General features: G+C 38.1%; 1 protein-coding gene across 2 annotated transcripts in view; it reads left to right on the forward strand.

Moving 5' to 3' along the window:
- The first annotated feature begins 551 nt into the window (after positions 1-551).
- The window catches only part of LOC132152846 (protein shisa-6-like), a 95,408-nt gene continuing 68,744 nt past the window's right edge, over positions 552-27,215 (forward strand). For both annotated transcript variants that reach the window (XM_059561776.1, XM_059561783.1), the window contains exons 1-4: positions 552-753; positions 965-1,225; positions 1,935-2,752; positions 14,576-14,730. In XM_059561776.1, the coding sequence (XP_059417759.1) occupies positions 2,208-2,752; positions 14,576-14,730 (700 nt within the window). In that variant the 5' untranslated portion in view covers positions 552-753; positions 965-1,225; positions 1,935-2,207. The remainder of the gene's footprint in view (positions 754-964; positions 1,226-1,934; positions 2,753-14,575; positions 14,731-27,215) is intronic.

Here is a 27,215-nt window from a genome sequence, read left to right on the forward strand (position 1 = left end):
AGGGGATTGCACAACAAACCTATCATTTTGATTTCATGGGTAGTTAATTGGTTGGATGAATCTCACGAAAACTACCAGAAAATGCCCCCTTCATTTTCTACCAGATAATACAAAGAAGAAAAAAGAAATAAATTATATTCTGAATATTGAAAACTAGGCCACGTCTGGCTCTTTTCTGGCAAAGAATGTTCACTTCTCACAATCCAATCAATTCCTGTCTTAGATTTTTCTCATATTGAATATCCAGTTTCACTCAGAAGCGGTTGTCAGTGGCACTACATAAAGGCTAATTCAGATAACCTTGTCCCCTCAAATGGCCCCTATAGGCTACTGAACTGTGATTGACTACTTTAGCCTACATGTCAGTCAGTGGGTGGTTTCTTGAACGAAATAAGCTGTCACAACACATAAATTATAGTTATATAGATTGTTCTGTATGCTTTTGCGTATTGCACATACAGGGATGTGTAATCTGAATGTTGATTGCAGGTAGAATTATAGCCTAATATCAGGAAAAAAATATTGTAAATTCGACTTTATACAGATAATAATGTTAAATCAGGGTAGAACAGCACTTCATTGGTTGTTTTTATATTCTTTAAATCACTGCTCCGATATTTATATGCGCCATCCAGTCCTTCACAGGAATTCGCGCGCTTGCAAAATTCAAAAGTTAACGGTCACAACGGCTATATTCGTTTATCGATGGATCTGGATGTTTTATCTTCGTGGATGTTTATTGTGAGATTAAATGTATGTTCGATATTTTTTATAAAAGATTTGACACAGTTGATCATATTTGTAAGAGTATAGACTTAAAATAGAGAGAATTCACAGCCGAACAATACATTCTTACTAAATGATGATAGTTTGCTGCTTTTAAACACTAGATTGCACTGAAAGTACAGTTCTGTGTTTTCCTGACAGGAATGTTGATCAAGGAACATGTCTCGTGTGTTCAAAGGCTGTCCATGACACTAATGCAGTTGTAGGAGAGGTCGTGTAGGTTGCTCAAGCCTGCAGGTATGCGTGCGTTTACCGGAGACTAACTAGACTAGGTTTGTAATTACCTGACTTGTAGAAGAACAACGTTCGAGAGAGAGAGAGAGAGAGCGAGCGCGCGGGATCGATGGAGGCGGGTCACAGTGGAGCAGCATCTCTCTTTCAGCTCTGTTCGTCTCGGAGACGCAGTGACGGACATCCCGGAGTCGAGCGCACTGGACTCGTAAGTTCTGTCCTTTTTTTGCATTGTTAAAGCCACTTTTTATCTTCTTCATGAATGAATGTCGGATGTTAGAGATAACATGAGTAGATTGTAATTTAATTTGTGAGTATTTATTCGCTTTACTACACTGTAAAAGTGAAAATGTGCAGACATTACCTTGAGAGGATAAGTGTAACCGGCATGGCTTAAAAAATGACTTGCGCTGCTGTCATCCAACGTAGTCCCTGATTAATTTATGGTAAATCATATTTTTAAAACCTATTATCTTATACGTTACCACATGAAACACCTTTAGGTTTACTTGAGGGAAATTCCCGCTTTTATTTATTTAATTTTATTAATTAATTTAATTTCAATTTCAATTTATTTGTTCATTCTTGAACATGAATGTGTAAACTGATGACATGTAAAGAGATTTTGATTTCTTTTCATATCTCTATATTTTATGCAGTATATAATGCTGTTATACAACAGATTCACACCGATAGATTCAGTATTCATAGCGTTTTGTAAGTAGTGTTGACAGTATTTGTGTTAACTTAGTATACATTTTGTTTCTGTCAACAACGTATAATGATTTTTGCTGGAACAAACAAACCAGGAGATGTGTGCTGTCCGTGGTTCTGAAATCATATAGACCGTAGCTTTTTCAGACATTAACTGAGAAGAGTTTCATTGCTTTCCTTCTCATTTTTTGTTTGTTTTTCAGATAAACATAATGTAATCAGTCTTGAATAAGTAGATTACAAGTTTGAAAACCTTTTCATTCCTTCCACTCAACGAAATGGGCATTGCATAATTATTGGTCTCAATCTATAAGCACTTATGCCTTAAAGAATGAGAGTCTTAGGGAGTAAGACTGTTGAAATGATGCTATGGAGCGATGGAGAATGGAGGACCCACAAGAGTGCATGACAAGCGGGTCAGTGCTGGTTTGAAGAAACTATAAATAGAGGAAAAACGCATATCACCACTTGAAGCCATGGGGATACGACACCTCCTGCTTCTTTTGGTCTATCTAGACCCACTGTGCGTCTTGGGCGCATCCACGGCCAAGCGGAGCAAACCCCCTCCAAAGAGACCCCCCAAAGTAAAGGAGGTCAACAGCACCGTTGCTCCGACAGTGGCACCCCGACGGATCACACAAGTCCAGGCGCCCATTATCGGTGATCATGACACCTGTCTCGGCTACTACGATGTGAGCGGTCAGTTCGATAAAGAGTTCTCCTGCAACAACACCGACCACCGGTACTGCTGCGGGAGCTGCTTCCTGCGCTTCTGCTGTCCTTTGAAAGCCAAACGAGTGGATCAGAGAGTCTGTACCAACTACAACACCCCCGACTGGATCAAAACCCAACCACCCTCACCCGCACCCACAGGGGACACATACGACCCAGCGCTGGACCAGACCAACACCACCGTCTACATCACCTGTGGGGTCATCACCCTCATTATCATCCTGGGGATTTCTGCCAAAGTGGCCTATGATAAAGCCACCAGACCACCTCAAGAAATGAATGTCCAGAGGTAAGCCCAAGAGATGTGTTTGGAAATGCTAGCTTTTGGTTAATGTATAGTGTGTGATGTAGTGGTTCAACCACCCCAGGGCTGGTAACCAAAGTGTGTACTATGCAAAAATGTGCAGTTTTTATATTTGAAGGATAGTTCACCTAATATTTAAAATTCTGTAATCATTTACTTACCTGTATACATTCTTTCTTCTGTGGTACTTCAAATGGGGTCCATTTTTGTTGGGAATTTTTAGGTGAACAGACCCCTTAAGCTAGTTCTACCTTAACATACTTAGTGCATGTGAAAGTGCATAAGATACTTAGGTAAATTTACAGTGCTAAATGTGGCATATGGATAACCATTAACGGGTTTGATTCATATCACCACTCTGCTTCAAGAAGGAGAACCGAACCTGTACTGTTAGTCATTTTGGGTGATAGTGTTTCTTCAAAATATTAGCCCATGAACTCACAATTACATTCACAAAATCAGAAATTATGAGGATATAGCCATCAAAAATATGAAAAGGCTGTATTTTTTTCTTATTAGCATTTCAAATCAATTTATTGAGATAAAAGTGGAAAGAAATTCAGATAAACACAGTATGTTTTAGAGACACTTTACTTCTTATACACAAAAGTTGAAGAATACAGACTGTGTGTAAAATTAGAGTGATTTGTCATTTTTATTTAATAAGGCTGAATGAAGAAAAAAGAAATGAACGAGACCTTGTAACACATTTCATTTATAACATACAGTACATAAACTAGACCGTAAGTGGAAGCTTTTGCGGTCTTGATCACAAAATAAGTGCTGGGTTAAGATGGAATATTAATAGTTAATTGCATACTGTATTAAATCTAGGACTCATCTGCGTCTAGGAGGGATTGATTCTGAATTTCATTAGTCTTGTGCTGAGATAGAGGTCAACAGGAAACCATCGTAGTAGAAGGAACTAGGTCTTCATGGCGCAGTTTGTCAATAAGACAGATTTATATTGCTCAGGTTTGTCAGTGTCAAAAAAGAGAAAGGTTTCTTTGGTTTTGAAGGTAAAAAAAAATGCTATTATGTTTTATCTCTATTGCTTATTCATTTAATTTCGGTAAAGGAAATGTTGAATTTTCATAGTAAATATTACATAACACTGACTTTATAGCCATTTTAGCCAGTCACCCGGCAAGGCAAAGTTGTTCATGTGCAGAGCTGTTGAGAGTATTAAAGATGGCACATTGCTCTTCTCTTATCGAACTGATCCGTGCTGCAAATATTAGTCAAGCTCAGGCAGTTTGATTAGAATTTGGCTGGCACTCACAATGAGGTTTCTTGGATTTGTGAAGAACGAATTACATTCTGTACAGCCAGTTGACACTTGTGATTGGCATACTAAAAAATTAACAATCTGTTGTTATTTACTCATGGTATTTCAATGGAACTTTCTTTATTCACTGGAAACCAAAGCAAAGTGACCAAGGGCTGATGATGAGCCCAAAGAAAACACCATTAAAGAAGTCCATTGGACTTAAGGCTGGAATACACTACACAACTCACTACACAAATCTGAACAGATTTAAAACGCTATCTTACACTTATGTAAATGGTTACAGAGAAAAACTGGCTATCGTACACTACACGACTAAGGATCACACACTACCAGACTTTAAAGTCTCTTTAAAGTCTCTGATAAGTATGAGTCAGTCATTAATTGCATTTATTGTGTTGATTTTTACATTTAGAGGTAATTCATATATTTCCATGAACTGATTGAACATTTCTCAGAGGGTTTTGGGGTTAAACTCCAATTTTAGATCTGTGTTGTTCTCCATCAATACTTGCCCCGAAAAAAAAAAATGTCCCTGCTGCTCACTGTCTCACAGAGAGACGCCAGTGAGGTTTCATACTACAGTGTGAGCTGTGAGGGTACAGAATGTTCCAGAACATTTGTTTTAACATTTCCACCCTTTAAATCTGCTCAGCTTCATTTAGGCTGTGTGTAGAGGGTGGTAATTTGCACCAAAATACAGTTAAATATATTATGAGTGTGTTTACCCAGAGGCTCAGATGTGTAGTGAAACCACTCCGAGCTGGAAGGCTCTTGATGTGTTTTGTGTGTTTGAAGAGCACAGGCGCATGAAATGCGGTTTCTCTGAGGAGAACGTCTGTATAACTAGAGGTGAGACCTCGGTCAATGAGGGACAAGATCTGCCTCACTCCTCTCTGGCTGATTCATTATGAATCGATTACAAGGACTCTAGAGTTTTTGTAAGTAGTGCACTATGGCTTGGTTGTGGTTTGACCTCATGATCTATAGTTATACTTGAGACTGATGACAAAGTGAGGACTAAAGAATTTTAATTACCTCATACTGGGTAAAAAATGGATTAGCTCAAATGGATCATGGGTTGTAATTCATGCTCTTGTAACTTATGACTCATTTGTGCCAACAAAAGAGCCCCAGTACTATTGTGTTACATAATTACATTTTTCAAAGCTTATTTGGGTGAAAGTCTTATTAAAAGTAATTAAAAGTTATATATTTATTTATATGAAAATATATAAAAAAGAATATGTATTAATGCCTACATAAGAAAAGAAAAGGCACCATTATTTTTACCCCCCCCCCCCTTTTATGTGATAAATTCCCTATTATTTTAATTATAAAGTAATGTATAATGTAAAGTGTTTGATATTATTGTATAATTTGTATATGGAATTTTCTGTTAATTTTAATATTAAATACACATACATATTGTGTCTAAACAAGACTTTATTTGGGTGCTTAATTGTCTTAAAAATAATCAAAATCTTAACTCTTACACCTCCTAGAAACATATTTTTTATTTGGGCAAAATATATATATATTTTTTATAATTCTGGAGTGAAATATGACCTGGAATTTTCTTAATGAGATTCACCCACTTTAATTAGCATACTTTCCTTTAAGGACTACTGGCCAAAATCTAAGCTATCTTAAACACAAACATATTTGTCAATTCAACAACAAGCCTGTAATTATTTTAACTATTTTCTCTGCATCACAGTGACATGACACTGTGATGCAGGAGGAGTTTGATTATAATGCCGTCTAATTATCTGGTGCTGATGACATAATCAGGAATGTGATTGGGCAAGCAACTGCAGTCTTGTCCGATCGCATCTTCCCTGTGTGATGAGTCCAACTCTCAGCTACCCAGAAACCCCTGCTGTGTCTCAGCGTGTTGTCTCTCTTTGTTTAAATATTGATGCCGCTGTGCTGTCTTAGACACCTGCTGAAATGGCCAGGGAATGATCAGCCTGTGGGAGAAAACATCAGAATCGAGAAAAGTCCTTGAGAGAAATTCAGCAGTCAGGGAATAAGGCAGAAAGAACATGACTTTGCAAAAAAAAATTCTAAATGAAAGTTCAGACATAATGAGTGCTGGTGCCATGAATATGTGATGATATATGTGTACAACTATATGTTATAACTAAGAGACAAAATTGTGATGGAATGTGTGTAAAACACACACACACACACACACACACACACACACACACACATGTAGTAAATTTTTACGATATTGAAACAAGTTTGAATACACCTGAAGCCGAGCTTGTTCTCCTCCCTTTTCACATCACATATCACATCGGAAAGGTTTGAATTTTCAATAAAAATTAAGCACATATGCTAAAAGTGGAAAATAAAGTGCCTCATGGGTGTTTACCCTGTAGGATCAGGGGTAAGTGTAGGGACGGCTTTACTGGTCATGAGCCTTACATGAAATCATGAGCAAAGCAAACAGTTCATGCAAGGTTTTACAAATGATTTACACAGAAATGTGTTCTGCTCTTCATGTTTCATGGATGAGGCTTGATGTGTGTGAGTTTGTGTTCTTCAAAGCATTATGGTCAAAGATCTTTTTGTCGACTTTAATCGTAGGCTTCATTGATCTGAGCTTATGCACCTTGGTTTTGGAGTGAATAAATCATTATTTGTGGAAAATGTTACGTAAGCTCAGATCGATGAGGCCTACAATCAATCAGTTCCAAAAAGAAATACAAAACCTTTGCTAAGTGATGGAAAACAAGTTGATAAAAACATTGAATCCAAGAATAGGTAGCATTTTTTTTATTTATTGAAAAATTTTTTGACTGGAAACAAAACAAGGTGGGAAAATAATCCTAAAAAGTAAAAAAATGATCAAATATGTTTTACAATGTGAGCTGTTATAACGTGTGATCATTTTCAGATAAAAAGAAAATCCTCAACAAATAAGAATACTTCATAAAACCAATAAAAAAAGAGAATTATTTGCCTTCTGGAAAGTATGTTAATTTACTGTACGTGTACTCAATACTTGGTAGAGGTTCCTTTTGCTTTAATTACTGCCTCAATTCGGCATGGCATTGAGGTGATCAGTTTGTGGCACTGCTGAGGTGGTATGGAAGCACATTTTCTTTTGACAATAGCCCATAGATTCTCTCTGGGGTTCAGGTCTGGTGAGTTTGCTGGCCAGTCAAGCACACCAACACCATGGTCATTTAAGGCCTAAAAAAAAAATTTGTTTGGTTCCGATTTCCGACCGACCCTGTCAATTTATGTGCGACCCAAATTTATTTTATGAGACTGGGGAAGAACGGTCTTTCACACATCGTTAATTAAATTACAGTTTCCTTTAAATGCTGTTTTACACTTAAGTAATCCGTTAAAAACCATTAAGTATTGCATCAAAACCCTTTAACTGTCAATTCCTAAAGTGAGCTATAACTTAAGGTTTGGAAATCGTAACATTAAGAGAAACACGGGGGGGGGGGGGGGGGGGTCAACAATATATCGCGGAACAGAGAGGGCACTGACAACATGCTGACAGACAGGACATTAACATTACCAGCTTACTTTTAATATGAAACAAAGTCTCATTTGGTTATTTCACCTTTCAAATGTGGTCATTTTTTAAAGAAATGTAAACAATAAATACCGTTTTGTGGCTCTTGAATTTGTCGAACAGATCGCTGTAAGTTAGATCATCAGTTAAAACTAACTGATCGTCTCTTGCTTCTAGTTAATTTATAGCATCAAAATCAAATAAACCACATAAATGAACATCATAAAGAATGTTGTTTGACTACAAAAAGATGTCTGTACACTCCGTTTTTCAAGTTCAAATCCTCCATGTTAATCTACTATGAGATCGCCTGTCAAACTCCCGCGAAGGCTTTTTGTGTGTGTGTGTGCGTTTTGCGTGTCTATGGCAACAACAGACTTTAAACGGGAATACAGAATCACTGTCGTAAAAGTACCGGTACACACATTTAAAATCAGCGCGCGTGTGTGTGTGTGTGTAAAACTGCCACTGGAGAAAAAATAAATAAATTAAATAAAAAAAAAATCCCTACCGACCAATGACCTCAACTGACAACCAACCGGAACAAAACTTTTTTTTTTTTTAGGCCTAACCAACTTTTGGTGCTTTTGGCAGTGTGGGCAGGTGCCAAATCCTGCTGGAAAATGAAATCAGCATCTTCAAAAAGCTGGTCAGCAGAAGGAAGCATGAAGTGCTCTAAATGTTCTTGGTAAACAGGTGCAGTGACTTTGGTTTTCAAAAAACACAATGGACCAACACTAGCAGATGACATTGCACCCCAAATCATCACAGACTGTGGAAACTTATCACTGGACTTCAAGCAACTATGAGCTTCTCCATCCTTCCTCCAGACTCTAGGACCTTGGTTTCCAAATGAAATACAAAACTTGCTCACATCTGAAAAGAGGACTTTGTACCACTGGGCAACAGTCCAGTTCTTCTTCTCCTTAGCCCAGGTAAGATGCCTCTGACGTTGTCTGTGGTTCAGGAGTGGATTAACAAGAGGAATACAACAACTGTAGCCAAATTCCTTGACATGTCTGTATGTCTTGACCCCAGCCTCAGTCCATTCCTTGTGAAGTTCACTCAAATTCTTGAATTGACTTTGCTTGACAATCCTCATAAGGCTGTGGTTCTCTCGGTTGGTTGTGCATCTATTTCTTCCACACTTTTTTCTTCCACTCAACTTTCTGTTAACATGCTTGGATACAGCAGTCTGTGAACTCCCAGCTTCTTTGGCAATTAATGTTTGTGGGATACCCTCCTTGTGATGGGTATCAATGATTGTCTTCTGGACAACTGTCAGATCAGTAGTCTTCCCCATGATTGTGTAGCCTAGTTAAAAGGTTAGTTAGATTTTGATATACAGTATATATCAAAATCTAACTAACCTTTTAAAGATTCAATCTGAAAACATCATGCAACAGTGCTAGAAGGCCAGACGAAATCCTCTCCATCCGCTTTAGCAGTTGTTGAAAAGATTTGAGTTTTTGTTTTTTACATCCTGCACCAAGTTACTTTCTGAGGTCTATGAGCATATAATGATTCATTTCTGACCCGAGAGTGTTTTAAACTTTCGACATCACGTGGAAACTCAAACACAAAGGCTTTTTTTTAGAACCGAATGCCTATTGTGTCCAGTGAAAAGCACTCTGGGAGTTTTCAATCCTGCCAATCAGATTGCCCGGAGCCGGTTTGCCGGTAATGCTAAAGCTTTACGCTTTATAACCTGACAGCCATGTGTGAGCAGTTTGAGTGGAACACAAGATTAGCTTAGTGCCGAAAAGCCACGGTTTGAATAACAGTACATTTCAAGACCCCCCCTCCCTCCCCCGGGACATGCGAAATCTGTGAGCGCCGCGGCTGAGAGGTGGAAGAGGTAAAAAGAGATGGCTACTGTTTTCAGCACATGCAGATTCAGTGGTGACCTTCAGCACAACAGAGAGGCCGCGGTCTGAAAGCCTCCACGGGTGATCCGAGCGCCTCGTATTGATCAGTCTCCTCGGGAACACGCGCCGATGCAATCCGAGCGTGCGCTGACATAAAACCAGGACTTTTTACCCAGATGGGCCACTCTGTCACAGCCGTTCTCCATTTCACTGCTTTGGAAATAAACTAGTCCTCTGATTGACCCATTTTGCACATATTTGAACTGATGCTAATAACAATAGCAAGCATCAATAGTCCAAAGTGGTTCTAAAGCATGTTCTGCTGTAACATTTGAGCCTGTTCACACCAAGAAATATAAATGCAACTATAACAACAATATTATCATCCACACCAATGGATACTAATGCTCTGTCGCCTCTGTTTATTATAAGTTAGCTACTGTTTTGTTGTCTGCCACTTTAAATGTTTGAGCTCTTTAAAGCCAGGTGGATTCTAATTGGTTGTCGGTGCTTTTATCAAATTTCAAATGGAAAGAATCATTCTGAAACTTATTCCAACAATAACGTTCTTCTATATTGTTATCATTATACTTGTGAATGATTTTTAAGACTTTAGAGTTATCATTTTTGGTACGAATGGGCCTGAAGTCACTTTGAACAAAAGTTTCTGCAAAATGCATTCATGCAGGTAAATGTTATTTTGTTAGTTCACAAGTAATTTTTTCTTTCCTTGAATGCATCATTACTTGAATCTCTGGTCATTTTACATGCATTTTAAACACAAACCAGAGTTTGAATAAGTGAGACAGTGTGTTTAATTTGAGCTGTAGCGACATCAGGTCTCTTAAGCCGCCATATGTTTCACTATTCAACCCAATTCAGGTGTGGAATGAGGAAAATTGGCCTTGATTTGTTGGGAATCGGTGCTCGTCCGTCCCCAGAGGCTGCATCAGGGGGTTGGTGAGGATGTAATTAACTCACACTGATGTTTAGATGTGTCTTTAGAGCAAACAGGATAGCACTTAGGCACAAATTACCACTAGCATCATCTTGCATGTACTGTATTAACACCAGACGACTGAATGACTTTTGATGAGGATCTGCAGAGACAGAGAAGGTTGAATGTGTGGCATTTGGACATGCACAATGCATTTATCCTATTCATTTATCTATCTATTTGAGTAGGGTGTGTGTGTGTGTGTGTGTGTGTGTGTGTGTTTTGTGTGTATGTGTGTGTGTGTTTGTGTGTGTGTGTGTTTTGTGTGTGTGTGTGAAATATGATTTTTTTTATTATTATTATTATCGTCATAATTTGTTATTTGTAGCTATAATAAATAACCACCAAAAATGATTAAATTAATAAAATAACATTTATTTAACTTAATTTAATATTCAATAAATTATTGATTAATAAAATTATAATTTATTTATAATTTATTTATAAGAATTATATATATAGATAGATAGATAGATAGATAGATAGATAGATAGATAGATAGATAGATAGATAGATAAATGACAGTTGCAGCAAGGCTCTTAAAATGTAAACAATGCCATGCACAGAAATGTGAAGCTCATATTGTTTAAAAGCATTTATCATGATTATTTATTGACAAAAGTCTTCTTTGTTTGTTTGTTTTTAATCTGTAAAATTGTGAAAATCTTTGATTCTTAACCACTAAATAAGACTATCTCTAAGTGACAAAGTTTATTCACAGTTAAAATTTCTGGAAATGTCAATTTTACTATTTTACTACAATTTCTTTTCCCCCCAATTTAAGTAATGAGATTATTATTTTTTTTTTCATTTACAAAAAAATACAAAATAAAATAATTAAATATAAATAAATAAATGTAACAGTATTTTGAAAGTCCCATTAGAAAGGAACGTTTTTAAACTTATGCTTACTGTATAATTTTTTACAGTATTTTACCATTAAATTGACGATCATTAAGATAATATATTAAATAAATAAATAATATATATAAAAAAAAAACTTCCCACTTATTCATGAGGGTTTAAAAAATGAAATGTGGATAGTTTTCAAAAGCATGATTATTTAGTGACAGTTTTTATTGTTGTTGACCTGTAAAGTTTTTAAAATTATCTTCTTTAGTTTGTGGGGGTCATGAAAATTAAGGCAAGGCAAGTTTATTTATATAGCACATTTCGTACACAATGGTAATTCAAAGTGCTTTACATAAAAGAAAGTAAAAATCAATTTACTTTCTGTTCAAATCACTGCTGTTTACCAGTTTTTCATGGCTCATGACACTAAAGCTGAATGACTGAATATAACTTAATACAGAAAAGACTGTTGCATGATTATTTCACAGTATCATAACAGTATACTTGTACTATGAGCATGTTACTGTAACCGCAAGGATTTTTATCTTATTGATTGATTTCATCTGGTGAATAAGTCAACAATTATTTTTTTTTTTTTTGTGGTTACTTAACATAGCTAATGCTGTCAAGCTTAACATCATGAGTTATTGAACCTGGAGCATTGTTGTATTCGTCAGTATGCTGACGATGCAGCACGCTGGTAAAACTCTTACCTGTGAAGGGATGCATAAAGTTCAACTTTTCGAAATCTCTAAAGGAATGAACGTGATGTGTAAAAACTACAGTAAAAGAGCAAACTCAAGTAGTTTAATGTAGCCAGGCCCCAGTCCTGCGGTGCTTGAGCTGAAGAAGGTGGATCGGTACAGCTGCGCTCAGAGCCTTACAGCCAACTGGGGCAGTGAAACCAGGTCGCCCCCACGTGAGGAGAACTTCTGTTAAAAAAAGGCCTTCTCCTGGAAGGGAAAGACTAATTATACTTCCTTCCAAAGTCACTCTCTCTCTCTCTTTCTTTCTATCTGTCTCTGTGGCGCGCTCAGAGATGTGGACCGCGAGGCAGAGCGAATACGCTGACATTGACACAGTTAAGACGCCATATCAGGCACCTCATGTGAGGAGAGATGGATCCCGCCGCATCGATGTGTGCCATAAGAACTCATGGTCCAACCTGGTTCAACCTTTTTTCTGCTTCTGAATGAATGATTATTCATCAAAGGAATCTTTAGGATGGCCATGGCACTCGTTCAGATTTTAAAAAATCCTTTGATGGCTACATCATAAAAAAAAAAAAAAAAAAAAAAAGTTTCCTTTGATGGACTTTTACAAACCCTAGACCAGAGAGAACCTTGTCTTGACCTTACGGTTTTCCCAGAGATGCACTTTCTACTATTGGACTTTGCTTGAAAATGTTCTTGTTTATGGCGCATCATCTGGTTCTCAAAGTTGTTGAAATGACTTGTGCACTAAACTCAAAGTCTTATGAAGCAGAGTTATTGTAGTTAACTAAAACAGAAACTAAAATTAAAACCAAAAAGATCATTACTTTAAAAAACATGAATACAAACTATTCAGAAAAACAGTAAAAAAGTTCATTGATTTATTTTTAATTTATTATTTGTAACAAATAAATAAATTTTCAAATAATAAAGTTGTTTAAAGTATTTAAAGAAAATTTAATTGAACAATATTTTACTGTAAAATTACATGAAATGCCCCATTAGATCTATTACAGTTCTTCATAGTTAGGAAATTTACAGTGAATTGATTAATAATTTACAGGGTTTATATATATATATATATATATATATATATATATATATATATATATATATATATATATATATAGTTTTTACTGTTAAAATTAAGACTTGTCAGATTTGCACTGGATTAAAATCTCAATGTATGTCCGTGAAACTTTTCTCTAACATCCCTCTGTAAACATTTGTCAAGCCTAGTTTATCTTAACTAAAATTGAATATGTGAAAATATGAACGAGAGCCTGCAACTTTTTGGTCTGTGACCACTAAGAAGAAAAAAAAAAATGTATGCCAAAGTTTGTCTGCAGTGAAACTTCTGTGGCAGTTTTATTTTATTTTATTTTATTTGACTGTAAATTTTAAAATGACTTGTTCTTTCGCTAATAAAAGCTGTAACTTTAAATGTAATTTATTGTGAAATTATATGAAAAGTCCCATTAGACTTATTACAGTTTTCACTTTACACTGTTTTACTGTTAACATTTTTTTTTTAAACACAGCTTTCAGTTATATTTTACTTTTTTCACGCTGTTCACCTATTTCATTCAACCAATATGATTTTTACCGATTAAGGCAACACAATACCAAAATCAAAAGATCATCTGCAGTGACAAAGTTTTACATTTTGTAGTTGTTTATAAGATGATTTGTTCTTTTTCACTTACAAAAGCTGTAAATTTATAAGTGTTTTGCTGTAAAATAAACATTTTAAAAATATATATATTTTAATAGTTTTTTATTTTTAGGGAACCATAACATTTTTTGCCGTCTTTACCATTAAAATTAAGATCATTTTACAGCTTTGAGATCTCATTCACACATTTACTTATTTATCCTTTTAGCCACCAACCTTTTCGGTCACCATTTTTTTTTAAAGCACTTTTACAAAGTTCATCTGGAATTAAAAAAGTTTGCCATTAAGAAGAAGCCTCCACTCCGAAAACTGCATTTGTGAGAAAACACTATTCACTCAGCCAACAGAATCTCAGATTGCTGCTGCGCAGAAAATCCATGAGGCAGTTGGGTCTCGAGTCAGAAAGCATGTCCTTCAGGCCAAAGAGCAAAAACATTAATAGAATTTGAATCCCATTAGGCTGGTGTGGGTGGGGTGTTGCTCTAACGCCATATTGCGGAGAAACATTGATTAATGGCTTTTGTTTGCTGCTGTAGAGCTCGCAGGCCTGAGGTCCTGAAAACCTGAGAGACTAAACTTGCTTATTATAACATAATGTGCAATTATAGTTGTGTATGTGTGTGAAAAAGAGAAAAAGGATTGCTGGTTGCAAGAGGCAAGAACCTCCACAAATTGGAAAACAGAAACAATCTCCTAAACGGGGCAAATTGGTTAAACCTCTTGGGGGCTGGTGTGTTTGTATCTTTAAACTGGATGAAACACTAAACAAGGATTTATTTCAAAGTAAAGCTGAATTTGTATGGTGTTTTTTTTTTTTTTTTTTTTGGATAGCATTGAAATGATCTTCAACTTTTTTTCCTTTTTTCCACAGAGCACTGGCAGACATTTTGAGACAGCAGGGGCCCGTTCCCGTATCACAGTACGAGCATGAAAACATCGCGGCTATAGACACCTCACCCAAAGAGAACACACCTGTACGGACGTCCAAGAACCACTACACACCGGTGCACAACAAAAACAACCACGGTAGGTGCCACCACTTCTGCCTACTTAGATGTAGTATGGTATTAAATATATATATATAAGAAAATATTTACATTTACATATTTAGCTGACACGTTTATCCAAAGCGACTTACAATTGCTATATACGTCAGAGGTCGCACGCCTCTAGAGCAACTAGGGGTTAAGTGTCTTGCTCAGGGACACATTGGTGTCTCACAGTGGATTCGAACCCGGGTCCCGGGACACAAAGGCATGTGTCTTAACCACTGCGCCAACACCACCCCCCCCCCCCAAAAATAGACTGTAGTAATATCTCATTTGTATACCCTACAACTACATGGCAGGCATGTAGTACTTAGATTCTAGACCAACATTACGTCATGCTCATTACGTCATCTATTATTTCCTGAATATTACTGATGAACTGATCAAAAAGTAGGCTACTGCTATGTAATATAGTAATATAGTAATACTATAGTACTTTCTCTTGTTTTACTAATTGCTTCCTCTTTTCTGACCATTTGGAATGAGGATAAAAAGACAAAAAAAACATTCAAATAAGTTCAAACAGCAATTCAATATATACTGTTTCCTGATTATTATTAATTCGAGATAATCATCAGATGACGTTATAATATGCAAATTATGAGTATATTTACACCCCACATAAACTTTCGGTCATGCTCAACATTTTTCAAATCTTAAATCCCTTTTAAGCCACAAGCTTTTGAATTCTTGATGCATTCCAAAAAACCCTGGAGCCTAAAGGGTTAAATTAAATGAATAGAATTGAGGAAATTGTTAAACTGGATTTGCTATATGCTTGATTTAGAAAGGCCATAATTTAGTCTGGTGTGTTTTCAGAGTGAAGCACAGCACTGTGTTGATTTAAGTCTGAAATCCACACTGTCTAGTAGGTGCTTGATTTGGTTTGAATCTCAGTTGGTTCTTCTAAAGATTGAACCCAAATGTGAACACCCTTAAAGGCAGCTATTGTGTACTGTTTGTTATTTTTGCTTGGATGTTTCGGCAGTCGCAGTTTATGACAAATTAATCATAAAATAATCATTAAAATTATATCCACTCTGTTGTCACTGTAATGCAACAGTGTCAGTTGCATCGCTCCACTGTCATTCATAAATCCTCTCCCATGGCCTTATGGGATATAAAATGGCAATCAGATTCACATTTCAGAAAATAGCCAGAAGTAGTAGGTCATCCAGGTACATTTGGGACACTGTTTCCCCCCAAATACTATAAATACTACTCTTTTGCCTTATTGTTTTTCGCCTACCTTCGCCCTTTCGTGTTTCTATGTTCATCCGTGTCTCAGTGTGGCTTGGTTTACAGTAAATGCTGCTCCACACAAACTCCATCTCTGTATGTTGTTTACTGTATAATGTTCATTTGTGTAGCGCAGGGGTGATTCTAGGATTTTTTCAACTGGGGGAAACAAGAGGAGCCACGATTAATACAGAGGGGCTAATCTTGTGTTGTTTGAACTGTATATCCATATTATTTCAAGAGTTCAGTAACCTTTAAAATCAGTAATAAACAGGGATACCCTATTATATTTTAATAGCAGTTATTCACTGCTCTAAATCAAAACACTCAAATAGAATTTGTATTAACTTTTCACTTTACAAAAGTGAAAGAAAAACTGTAATAAATAAAAGAATCCAATGTATGAACAGTGTCCTACTCACAAATAATAATAATAATTAGGGGTGTAACGATACGCGTATTCGTATTGAACCGTTCGGTACGAGGCTTTCGGTTCGGTACGCGGTACGCATTATGGACCGAACGGTTCGTTGGACTAATTAATTATATTTGGAAAATAAAAAAAAAATTGTGAAATATAATGATATGCGTTCAACAAGGTAGCCCAATAACCCAAACGACGTAACAGGCAATGCCCCTGACACCCCCGAAGAAGAAAAAAACACCAACTTATATGTTTATGTTAGGCTACTCAGTCAGGCGCTCGCTCACTCAGTACGCGCTGAAGGCTCGTTGCAAAATGGCCAATGCGTTTAACAGACCAGAAATAGAAGATCCTCCAATAACCAACAGGTCTGGTGTTTGGGTGCACTTTGGATTCCCTGTAAGTGAGCGAGCGCCTTTATGGGCCATTCACACAGGACGCGGTATGCGCGGCGCTGCCCTATAAAACCCATTCATCTCAATGGCTTGCTCCACGCAAGGACGTTTTGTTGCTGCGTCGACCAAAAGCGCAAGCGACGCACTCAATATAAAGAGTTATAGAGTTCCATATTGTAATGACCCGTAAGTCAGCACTGGCAGCCAGGTGCATCATGGGTATTTGTTTAACGTTCAATTATGGGTTATTTAAGCAAGATGGTTGAGTTCTTGTATTAGTAATGTTATACATGTTCATGTCTGAGTTAGTTTGAGTTGATTCGGGTTCATTTACTGCCATGTTATAAAAGGGTGACTGTCACCGTCATGGAGAGAGATGTGTAGGGGAGTGACTTGTGATATGGCCTTGCCTGTGTAAGTTTGAATATTGAGTTCCGATCTAAAAGAGTAACAGATACTACTGTCTCCTGTTGGCTGGTTTATTAATAACTCTCCACACACAGAGATACTCACGGTCGTGTGGTGTATGGGACGCGAATGCTCGCTCTACCCGCTCTTTCGCGCCGTATAGATGCTAGCACCCTGCTAGCCGTTAGATTAAAATAAACAGTCTAGCTTTTTTTTTCTTTTTGCTGTATCTAAAACGTACCGAACCGTGACAGCAGTGTATCGTATCGAACCGAACCGTGAATTTTGTGAACCGTTACACCCCTAATAATAATAATATAATTTATTTATAATAGCCTTATATAATATATATAATAGCCTTACTTATATAAATGCAGAATAACATTAATAATTCATAGAAATAAATACACAATTAATGAATTAATATAACTAATATAAATTTAATATAATAAATTGTTTTTATTTATTATCCACATCCCATTCAATTTGCATAGCAGCAGTTGCAGTAAATAAGCATTGATGAATAAACAAAATCTACTTATGTCTAGGCTAATTAATCTTGAGCATATTGATTTAAAAATATCATATATCCATACTTTGTTAGATAGCTACTTGTTCAAAAAGGTAGCTTTAGTTTAACATGTAAAATATGTGGATCCTATAGAAACAGTTTAGCATAGCTTAATTAGTCCAGTGTTATTTTAGTATTAGTTATTTATTTTGCTATTTAATCATGTATTAAATATTTATGTATGATATTTGCGGACATATGATGAACATATGATAAAGCCAAGTGCTAAATTATTTTTTTCATTTTGATTACACACAAGATGAAAAAAGATGTTCAGAGAGATTTCAGCATATTTATATATTTTCTGCACATTTTTTTATTTTTATTAATCAGGCCAATAATGATTTATTAACCAATCCCTCTGGAGATATCTTCAGAATACAGAATATAAGTGTATAACTGGAGAGTTTGGTGCACATAGCTGCTACATAGGCTAAGATGTTTGTACTGAAGAATGACAAAAAACTCATTTTGAGAAAACGGCATTTAAAGATTTGTAATGTAAAAGCTAATTATTTTTTTTAGTGGAAACAACTATTTACAGACACAATATCTTGTCAAATCCTTAGCAATCAACAATACAAACCAACTAAAACACATCAAAACCTATAACTCAGCATTTATGGCCTTCAACTAAACAGAAAAACAGTCAAAAACACTGTGGAAATGTCAGAGCACGTCACGTGATGCGTCTGAACGAATCACGTTGTCAGAAATTGGCATCAGCCAATGAGATTCACTTTTAGTGTTAAATGCCCCATTGTACTTTCACAATTGGTTGCTGATGAAAAGGAAATGACCATATTTGGATCCGAGAACATTGTATGGGAGAGAGAGTATGGGATTTAAATGCTGCCATGATTCAAAACTGAAAATACAGGTCTGAAAGGTTGAAACTAAGTGTTCGAAAACTCAAAATCTTACAAAAAAAAGTTTTTCAAGATCGAAAAATAAGATTTGCAAGCTTGCAAAATGTAAAAAAAATGTTGTTTTTGAGATTTCCTTCTTCAGAACTGCAACATTTTTTTACGATGTTGCGCAAATAATTTTTCAGAGTTTCAAATTTGTCAGTGTTCTCCCACTGTATTAGATTGTTTTCCAGCTTGTAAATGGTGATCTGAAAACTGGTGTGCGAATGTGTGAAATTTTTTTTTGAAACTCTGAAAACAGAGCTTTGCAGGCTTGCAAAGTGGTAAAAAAAATTACATCTCTTCAAACGTAATTTTGTTTTTGAGTTTTCCCTCTTCAGAAGTGCAACACTCTTTTTTATGGTGTTGTGCAATCATTTTTTCAGAGTTTCGAATTTGTCACTGTTCTCCCAGTGTATAGTTTGTTTTCAAGATTTGAAACCTTGTAAATAGTGATCTGAAAACTGGTGTGCAAATAGGTGAAAAAAAGTTTTGAAACTCTGAAAACTGAGGTTCGAAAGGGCGAAACTTATTACATTACATTACATTTGCACTCCTATTGCAGACTATTTTTTCAGAGCTGAGTTTACAACACCCACTTTGCGGAGATACGCACACACAGTTGCGAGCTTGCGTCTCACGTGATTTGTGGCAGTGTTGTCACGCAGCTCTGCTCTGAAACTCTGAAACTCAGACTGAGCGAAAATGAAGCTTCGCAACCTCGCAAATAAAAAAAAGCCTGGAGGGAGGGCCTTCTGCTCTTGGCCAATGCTTTGCTGTCTGCTGACGTACAGTCCAATCACAAGTCGTATTTACTGGAAAGGTGGGATTGACCGACTGCTCCGCCAATGACAAAAGCGCACAGGATACGCAAACAGAGGATGCACAGATTTATGTCCACAAGGCGGTCCCGTCGCGGTCCAGTTCTAAAATAAAGGTTTACCCACTTACCGCTGAAATTCACCATACAATTGCCAGTAGCCACTGAGTTTACCACTGGTAGACCGGCGGTGCATCAGTATACACACTCACCTCACTTTCCTCAGCTGGCGACTCACTTTCCTCACGCAGCGAACGATTCACTTTCCTCACGACTCACTTTCCTCACGCAGTGGACCACTGACTCTCTCTTCATGTAGAGACCGAATATTACAATTAAAGTGACTTCAATAGTGCATCCAAAAGAATATTTAGATATTATATTGAAATATTCAGAAAGGTGTACAGTGTATTTTTTACTTTTATTAAAATATTTCAGTAAAATTATAAATAATTGCCTATTACAAATTTATGAATGCATGGTTAACTTTTTTCTGCAATCACTATAGGCTATATGTATTGAGACGTTTTAAAATCTATATTTTGTAAAAATAAACCTGAATTATAATCTTAACATCTGTATTTTCATATATATTATATATATATATATATATATATATATATATATATATATAACATAAATAAGTAGGCTAATAAATATATAATGCTTAAAACATATGATAAACTATTTGTTCTCCACCACATGCTAAAATTGATACTGTGTGTGAGTGAAAGAGAGTGCTTTCTGCATTGAGGATATTCTGTAGTCTCAGACCTTCGTTTGGGTAAATCTTTACTGGATTGTCTGTACCCAATCCTTATTTTCAAGAACTGGCTTAAAACACATCTCTTCCAAATGTATTTGACCTTCTAACTTTAACACTCACTATTCTTAAAAAAAGAATAATATTAAGCTTTCTATTATTTTGTATTCTATCGGTTTTCTTTTATTATACAATTAACAAAGGCAAAAAAGACCTCTAACTCTAGCTTGCTCAATTCTTTTTCTATTCTATCTGTTATCAGTATTTCTTTATTATTTTATTTAAAAGCCTTTGTTACGTGTAAGCTAACTGAGACTTGTTATAGCACTTGTATATTTGTTGTTTTTTATTGCTTCCATTGTCCTCATACGCTGTTTGTGACGGATTGAGAGAGGATAGAGCTGACGGACCGCCTTGTGGACATAAATCTGTGCATCCTCTGTTTGCGTATCCTGTGCGCTTTTGTCATTGGTGGAGCAGTCGGTCAATCCCACCTTTCCAGTAAATATGACTTGTGATTGGATTGTACGTCTGTACGACAACACTGCCACAAATCACGTGAGACGCAAGCTCGCAACTGTGTGTGCGTATCTCCGCAAAGTGGGTGTTGTAAACTCAGCTCTGAAAAAATAGTCTGCAATAGGAGTGCAAATGTAAGTTTCGCCCTTTCGAACCTCAGTTTTCAGAGTTTCAGAACTTTTTTTCACCTATTTGCACACCAGTTTTCAGATCACCATTTACAAGGTTTCAAATCTTGAAAACAAAGTATACACTGGGAGAACAGTGACGAATTCGAAACTCTGAAAAAAAGATTGCACAACACCATAAAAAAAAGTGTTGCACTTCTGAAGAGGGAAAACTCAAAAACAAAATTACTTTTGAAGAGATGTAATTTTTTTTACCACTTTGCAAGCCTGCAAAGCTCTGTTTTCAGAGTTTCAAAAAAAAAATTCACACATTCGCACACCAGTTTTCAGATCACCATTTACAAGGTTTCAAACCTGGAAAACAATCTAATACAGTGGGAGAACACTGACAAATTTGAAACTCTGAAAAATTATTTGCGCAACATCGTAAAAAAATGTTGCAGTTCTGAAGAAGGAAATCTCAAAAACAACATAATGTTTGCAGAGATATTTTTATTTTTTTTTACATTTTGCAAGCTTGCAAATCTTATTTTTCGATCTTGCAAAACTTTTTTTTGTAAGATTTTGAGTTTTCGAACACTTAGTTTCAACCTTTCAGACCTGTATTTTCAGTTTTGAATCATGGCAGCATTTAAATCCCATAAGAGAGCTAGAGAGAGAGCTTTCCAGGGTGCAGACAGCAATCGCGGCGCACCATGGTGATTTAGAACGCCAACTGAATTTATGAGAAATCTACAGACGCAAATAGACTAAAGGTGTAGTAAAATAAAGACCTATATGTGTATTTTGGAATTTTTTTCACCACAAGTCTGAAAAAAGACATGTTATTGAAGACAAACAGCCCCAAATCTCAAAATTGACCAGTAAAAAAAAACGATGTTTTTGCATGTGTCTCACCCATAGACTGTAAAAAATCGTCTCAAGTGTGGAGCGTTAGATAAACATCAATAGATTTGTTTTTCGTCACCTCACTTAAGTGAAAAAAGTCGCTGATCGACTGCATGATCCAATAATGACTTTATTAGAATTGCAATTATACTTTTTTTAAACCATTGCTTTAAATTGCGTTGTTGCCTATATCGGCGCGTTCGGCCGAAAAATAAGTAAATCGTAACGCAGTAAACCCCTTTTACATTCAGCATCAGAGGCAGAGGTGGGTAGAGTACCCAAAAACTGTACTCAAGTAAAAGTAAAAGTACTTCTAGAAATATTTACTCAAGTAAAAGTAAAAGTACTAGTCTTGAATAGTTACTTGAGTAAGAGTAAAAGAGTATCGGATAAAAAATCTACTCAAGTAGTTAGTTACTAGTTACTTTGGGTCATATATACTGAGCCTATTTTTATTTAGATATATAGATAAAATGTATGTGTGCATGTATAAATGTATATATTTCATCAGCCTTTACTCCAATTTATGTAATTTATTATAAAACCCTGTCTGTTTACTTAAGTAACAGATATAGGTGTCATGCCATAACATATTTTTAATACGACTGACTTTATATTAAATGTGAATTTAACATTGAAAGTTAATGTGATATAAATATTGCTACTAATCTTTCATTGTTCAGAAAGAGAGCAAATAACATTTACATTATTAAAGATCATTTTCACTGACGGTCTAGATTTCAATCACTCTCAGAAACTCCCATTAAAATCACTGAAACTCTTAACACTGTGAAATCAATATCTTATTTACAGATTCGTACACACATCTGCACTTTGTTGTTTCTGACGAGAGAATTCGCCAGAAAGAGGTATTCAGTCAGGAGCGAGTGAAGGAAGCACCGGCATTTTAGCGATGACTCATCGGAACACCTCTGATTGGCCAATGCTTTAATAAGCTCAAAAGAATCATGTGTGATTGGTTATAATAGGCAGTGCTGTAAAAACACATCTATCTCTGGCTCAGCGCCAGCAAGCGATCACAGATCTGAATTTAGCAGCTGATGATGACTCGCTGAACGTACTCGCGCCGGTGTGATTGTATTAAAATTAATAAAATCTTAATCGGCTATTTTTTGTCTTTTGGAAGCTGCATTCAACTTGACTCCCCTCTGTTATAAGCCACACACGTACAACAAACTAATGTCACAGTGCTATCGTGTACTGTAATGTAGCCCAAGTTATTACCTGTTGAACAGTAGACAGCACACGCGGTGTTCATCTAATAAGGATCTCCATCGCAAGCAAATAATAGCCTTTGGAGATTTGCTTTCAATTCAGTGCAGTTCCATAGCCACGTTTTCAACGCTGCTGATGTTAAACGTTACAACTCACATTGACTCAAAAGAATGAATCATTCACGAATGGGCATCGCTCATTGTCCAGAGGAAAGTAGATGGCGCGTTTGGAATAAACTGAAGCATTTATAACATTTATTGCATTAAGATAAAGTAACGAGAGGAGCGTCGCCCACAGTAACGAAGTAAAAGTACAGATTTTTCCCCAAAAATTTACTCAAGTAAGAGTATAAAGTACCCATCTTTAAATATACTCCGAAAAGTATTAGTTACCCCAAAAAATTACTCAAGTAAATGTAACGAAGTAAATGTAACTCGTTACTACCCAGCTCTGATCAGAGGAGCATAGTAAATATAATGATTAGCATCTCGGTCTGCTCTAGGAGATAACATCGGACCTGGTCTGTCTAACACCGAAAGACGTTAACGTTAGAACCAAACACTTCTTGCACTGCAACAACTCGCTAATCGAAAAACATAAGCTATATAAAATAGATCAACTTACCATGAGCTTTTTTTTTGTTGGAAAACAGCAGCTCGCTATTTTTGGTCCTCGTTGAGAAGCATCGCAAAGCAATCATGAGTTATTTACTAAACTGAAAGATTATGATTTGAATTTGTGAGTGACAGACAAGTAGAAGGGTGGGGGCACACTGGGGGGCCAATCAGTTTTCACGAGGGGCCAGTGTCCCCATGGCCCCTGCCCTGGCTACGCCACTGGTGGAGCGTGACTTTATGTCATGGGTTTGATTCCCAGGGACTGCGTGGATTGATAAAACGCATAACTGCAGTATGAGTCTTTTGAATAAAAGCATCTGCGAAATGCGTAAATGCAAATATGAAGTTGTATATGCACGTGTGTGGGTGTGCACATATGCTCAGGAGTTTATTTGCATCTGTATGTTTGAGGAAACATCTGCCGTGACCCAAACTTCTCCCTCAAACTCTCTCCAACAGCACTTCTTAAATGCATTGTTTCATATTTTAAAAGCTCAGCATCACGCTGTTCGCCATACAAGCTAATATCAGAAATCAAATGTGAATGAATTTCCCATGCACACAGAGCGCCACAGACAAACAGCCATCAAAACACGCTCCTTTGATGCGTTGACATGCTTTCACTGACTCCAGTTCAGTGTTAGCTTTAATGCAGATGTACTGTCTCGCTTGTGTTTGAGCTAATCAATGCTTTGGCATGTTTTACATCAATATTAAAATCGCTTCTGAATAAACTAAGCGCAGCTGTATTTGAATGAGGTCAGCTGTTGGGATTTGCGCTGAACATTAGTGTTTGTCTGAGCGAGACGCTAGTTTAAAGTTTACTCACTCACTACAGCATTCATGACTCAAACCTTTAAAGCATCATTTAGAAAGTTTGTCCTGTAATTTAATTAAAATAACAGGAAAAAGGCAGCAATGAATGACTGATAAACAAACCCTTTGATGACTTTAATATCAGATGCTGACTGAATCTGGGTCATTCCTACTAGGCAGTATATTTTAATGAACCAGTCCTATATGGCCTCTTATATTGAATAATATATAATACTGAATAAAGAACTTAGAGTATATTAGATGGAAACCCTAATTCCTCCAATCGCAATATCAGTGTATATTTAATTTTCAAAATAAAAATAGCAAAGAAAGAAAGCATGTTTCTTTGGGAATATTGTTTCAAAGAATAATATTAAAGTGTATATATGAAAACCCAATAAATCCATTTTGATTAATTTGAGTAAAAATGATTCCCTATCTGTCGGTCACTACGAGTTATGTCGAACGACATATGGGGTCTCACTTGGGAGGCCAATCATCTCTGAATTTAAGAGAAAACGCCAATGAAAATTAGCTAGTGGATTAACATACCTGAGCCACTCCCCGTGGCAACGGGTATATATAGGGCGACAGGTGCATCCACTCATTAGATTTTTGCTTCGGAGCCGAGTGGTTGTATGAAAGCTGTTATACTACACAAAGCCATTCATCTGCTGTGTCGGGAAGCTGTTCTGGTTGGCGGTTCGGCGCAAACAGCGGTGTCCCTTTCAGCGATTCCCCTGGGCGCTTCAACTAAGAGAGCAGATTTCCTAAAAGAGCAAATTGCGGGCGATTCGCGTCTTTTTTAAGACGCCGTTTCGTCCGCGTCCTTCTGGATGCGGTCGTTTCCTGTTCTCTGACAACGGCCACGTTCGTTGTCTTACATGTCTGGGCATTCAGCACGCTGAAGGCGCGTTCGTGGATGGTTCATGCACGCACTGCGTGTGTGACCATGGCAACGCTGCGATCGCGTCTCTCCTTTCTTAAAGGGAAAGGAGCAGACCCCTCTGTTACTACCCGTTCCGGTTTCTCTGTCATGAGCAGAGGACCGCCGGCTAGTGCTCTGGGAGATTTGAAGGTGACAGTGAGAGCGTCTCCACCGGGCCACGCCCCACAGACCTCTTACCCCTTCCGCAGTGTTTGTCCTGTGCGGCTGCTGGGTGATTTTGCTGGGCTGTCTTATGGCAGTCCCAACGGGTCATTCAGTTTGCCCCATCCGGGATAGGCTGTTGACCTCTGTGGATGAAGATTCGGCGGGGCTGGCCCCCTCGGGTTTTGTCGCCACTGCCGAATTGGACCCAGAGTTGACAGCCGTGCTTGCCCGGGCAGCTGTGAGCATCAGGATGGAGGTGGCCACCCAGCCCTGAGACATTGACAAATTGCACTTTCTCGATGCTCCCATATTCCAGGCTGTCCTGAGTGGCGACGCTGTCAGGGGCTGTGCCCAGTAGTTCCTGACAGAACAACAGCAGACTGAGGCCATACAGCACATCTCACCACGACGTGATCCTCCGGTTGCCACCATTCCGTCGCAGGCAGTGCCTCAGCCTGCTCGTCGCTGTGGGCGCCCCCCTACGTCCTCCACACCAGCTCCGCCCCGTGCTGAAAGTTCTTCGAGGCCGGCGCGTCGTGCCCCGTGCAGGAGAGCGGCGCCCCCGTGTCACTCCCGGCTGCGAAGTCCTCAAGGAAGTCGACTAAGCGGCCCCGACACGGGCAACTCGGAGATGTGGGGAACTGCTCTTCAGGAGCTGGCGAAGACAGCGCCACTCCTTCCCCCGGAGGAGGGCCGGGTGGAAAATCTTCAGTTTATGTTTCTTTCTGTTCCTCCGCTGGTCCAATGGCCGGCGGCACCCACTTTGTCAAAAAAAAAAAAAAGAGCAATTTCCCTTTCCTCCGAGTTGCAAGGCTCGTGGGTTGATGATGAGTGACGCACTGCCTCCTCATTCTCACCCACGAGGCCCCCTTTCGCCAGCGGTCAAGAGATCGCGGTTCGGAGACGCAACGCCTCTCCACGCGTCTCTGGCCAGTTCCTCCGGGAACACGAGGAGTGTGGCTGTGATGACTCAGGACACAATGCCTTCTGGGCCTTCCGACTCAACTCCCCATCGCTGCACGTATGTCGACTGTCCCTTTGGTGCCACTTGTACGGAGTCTGGGAGCATGGCTTTTGCTGCCCAACCCGTCACGCTGGCTCATCCGGACGGTCCGACTCAGCTACGCGATTCAGTTCGCCCGGCGACCTCCCAAGATCAATGGCGTGCTCGAGACTTCGGTGGCAGTCCGGGACGCCTCTGTCTTGTGCGAGGAGATTGCTGTCCTGCTGGCGAAGAATGCAATCGAGCCGGTCCCTCCAGCCGAGATGAGGACGGGGTTTTACAGCCCTTACTCGATCGTGCCCAAGAAAAACGGTGGCCTTCGACCTATCCTGGATCTGCGAGTCTTGAATCGGGCCCTGCACAAGCTCCCGTTCAGGATGTTGATGCAGAATGGTATTATCAAATGCATCCAGCCCCAGGATTCGTTTGCAGCGATCGACCTGAAAGACGCGTACTTTCATGTCTCAATCCTCCCTCGTCACAGACCGTTTCTGCGGTTTGCCTTCGAGGGTCAGGCGTGGCAGTACAAGGTCCTCCCCTTCGGGCTCTCCCTGTCCCCCCGTGTCCTCATGAAGGTCGCGGAGGGCGCCCTTGCCCCACTCTGGGAAATGGGCATCAGGATCCTCAACTATCT

Source organism: Carassius carassius, chromosome 1, assembly GCF_963082965.1.
Source record: "Carassius carassius chromosome 1, fCarCar2.1, whole genome shotgun sequence".
Lineage (NCBI taxonomy): Eukaryota > Metazoa > Chordata > Actinopteri > Cypriniformes > Cyprinidae > Carassius > Carassius carassius.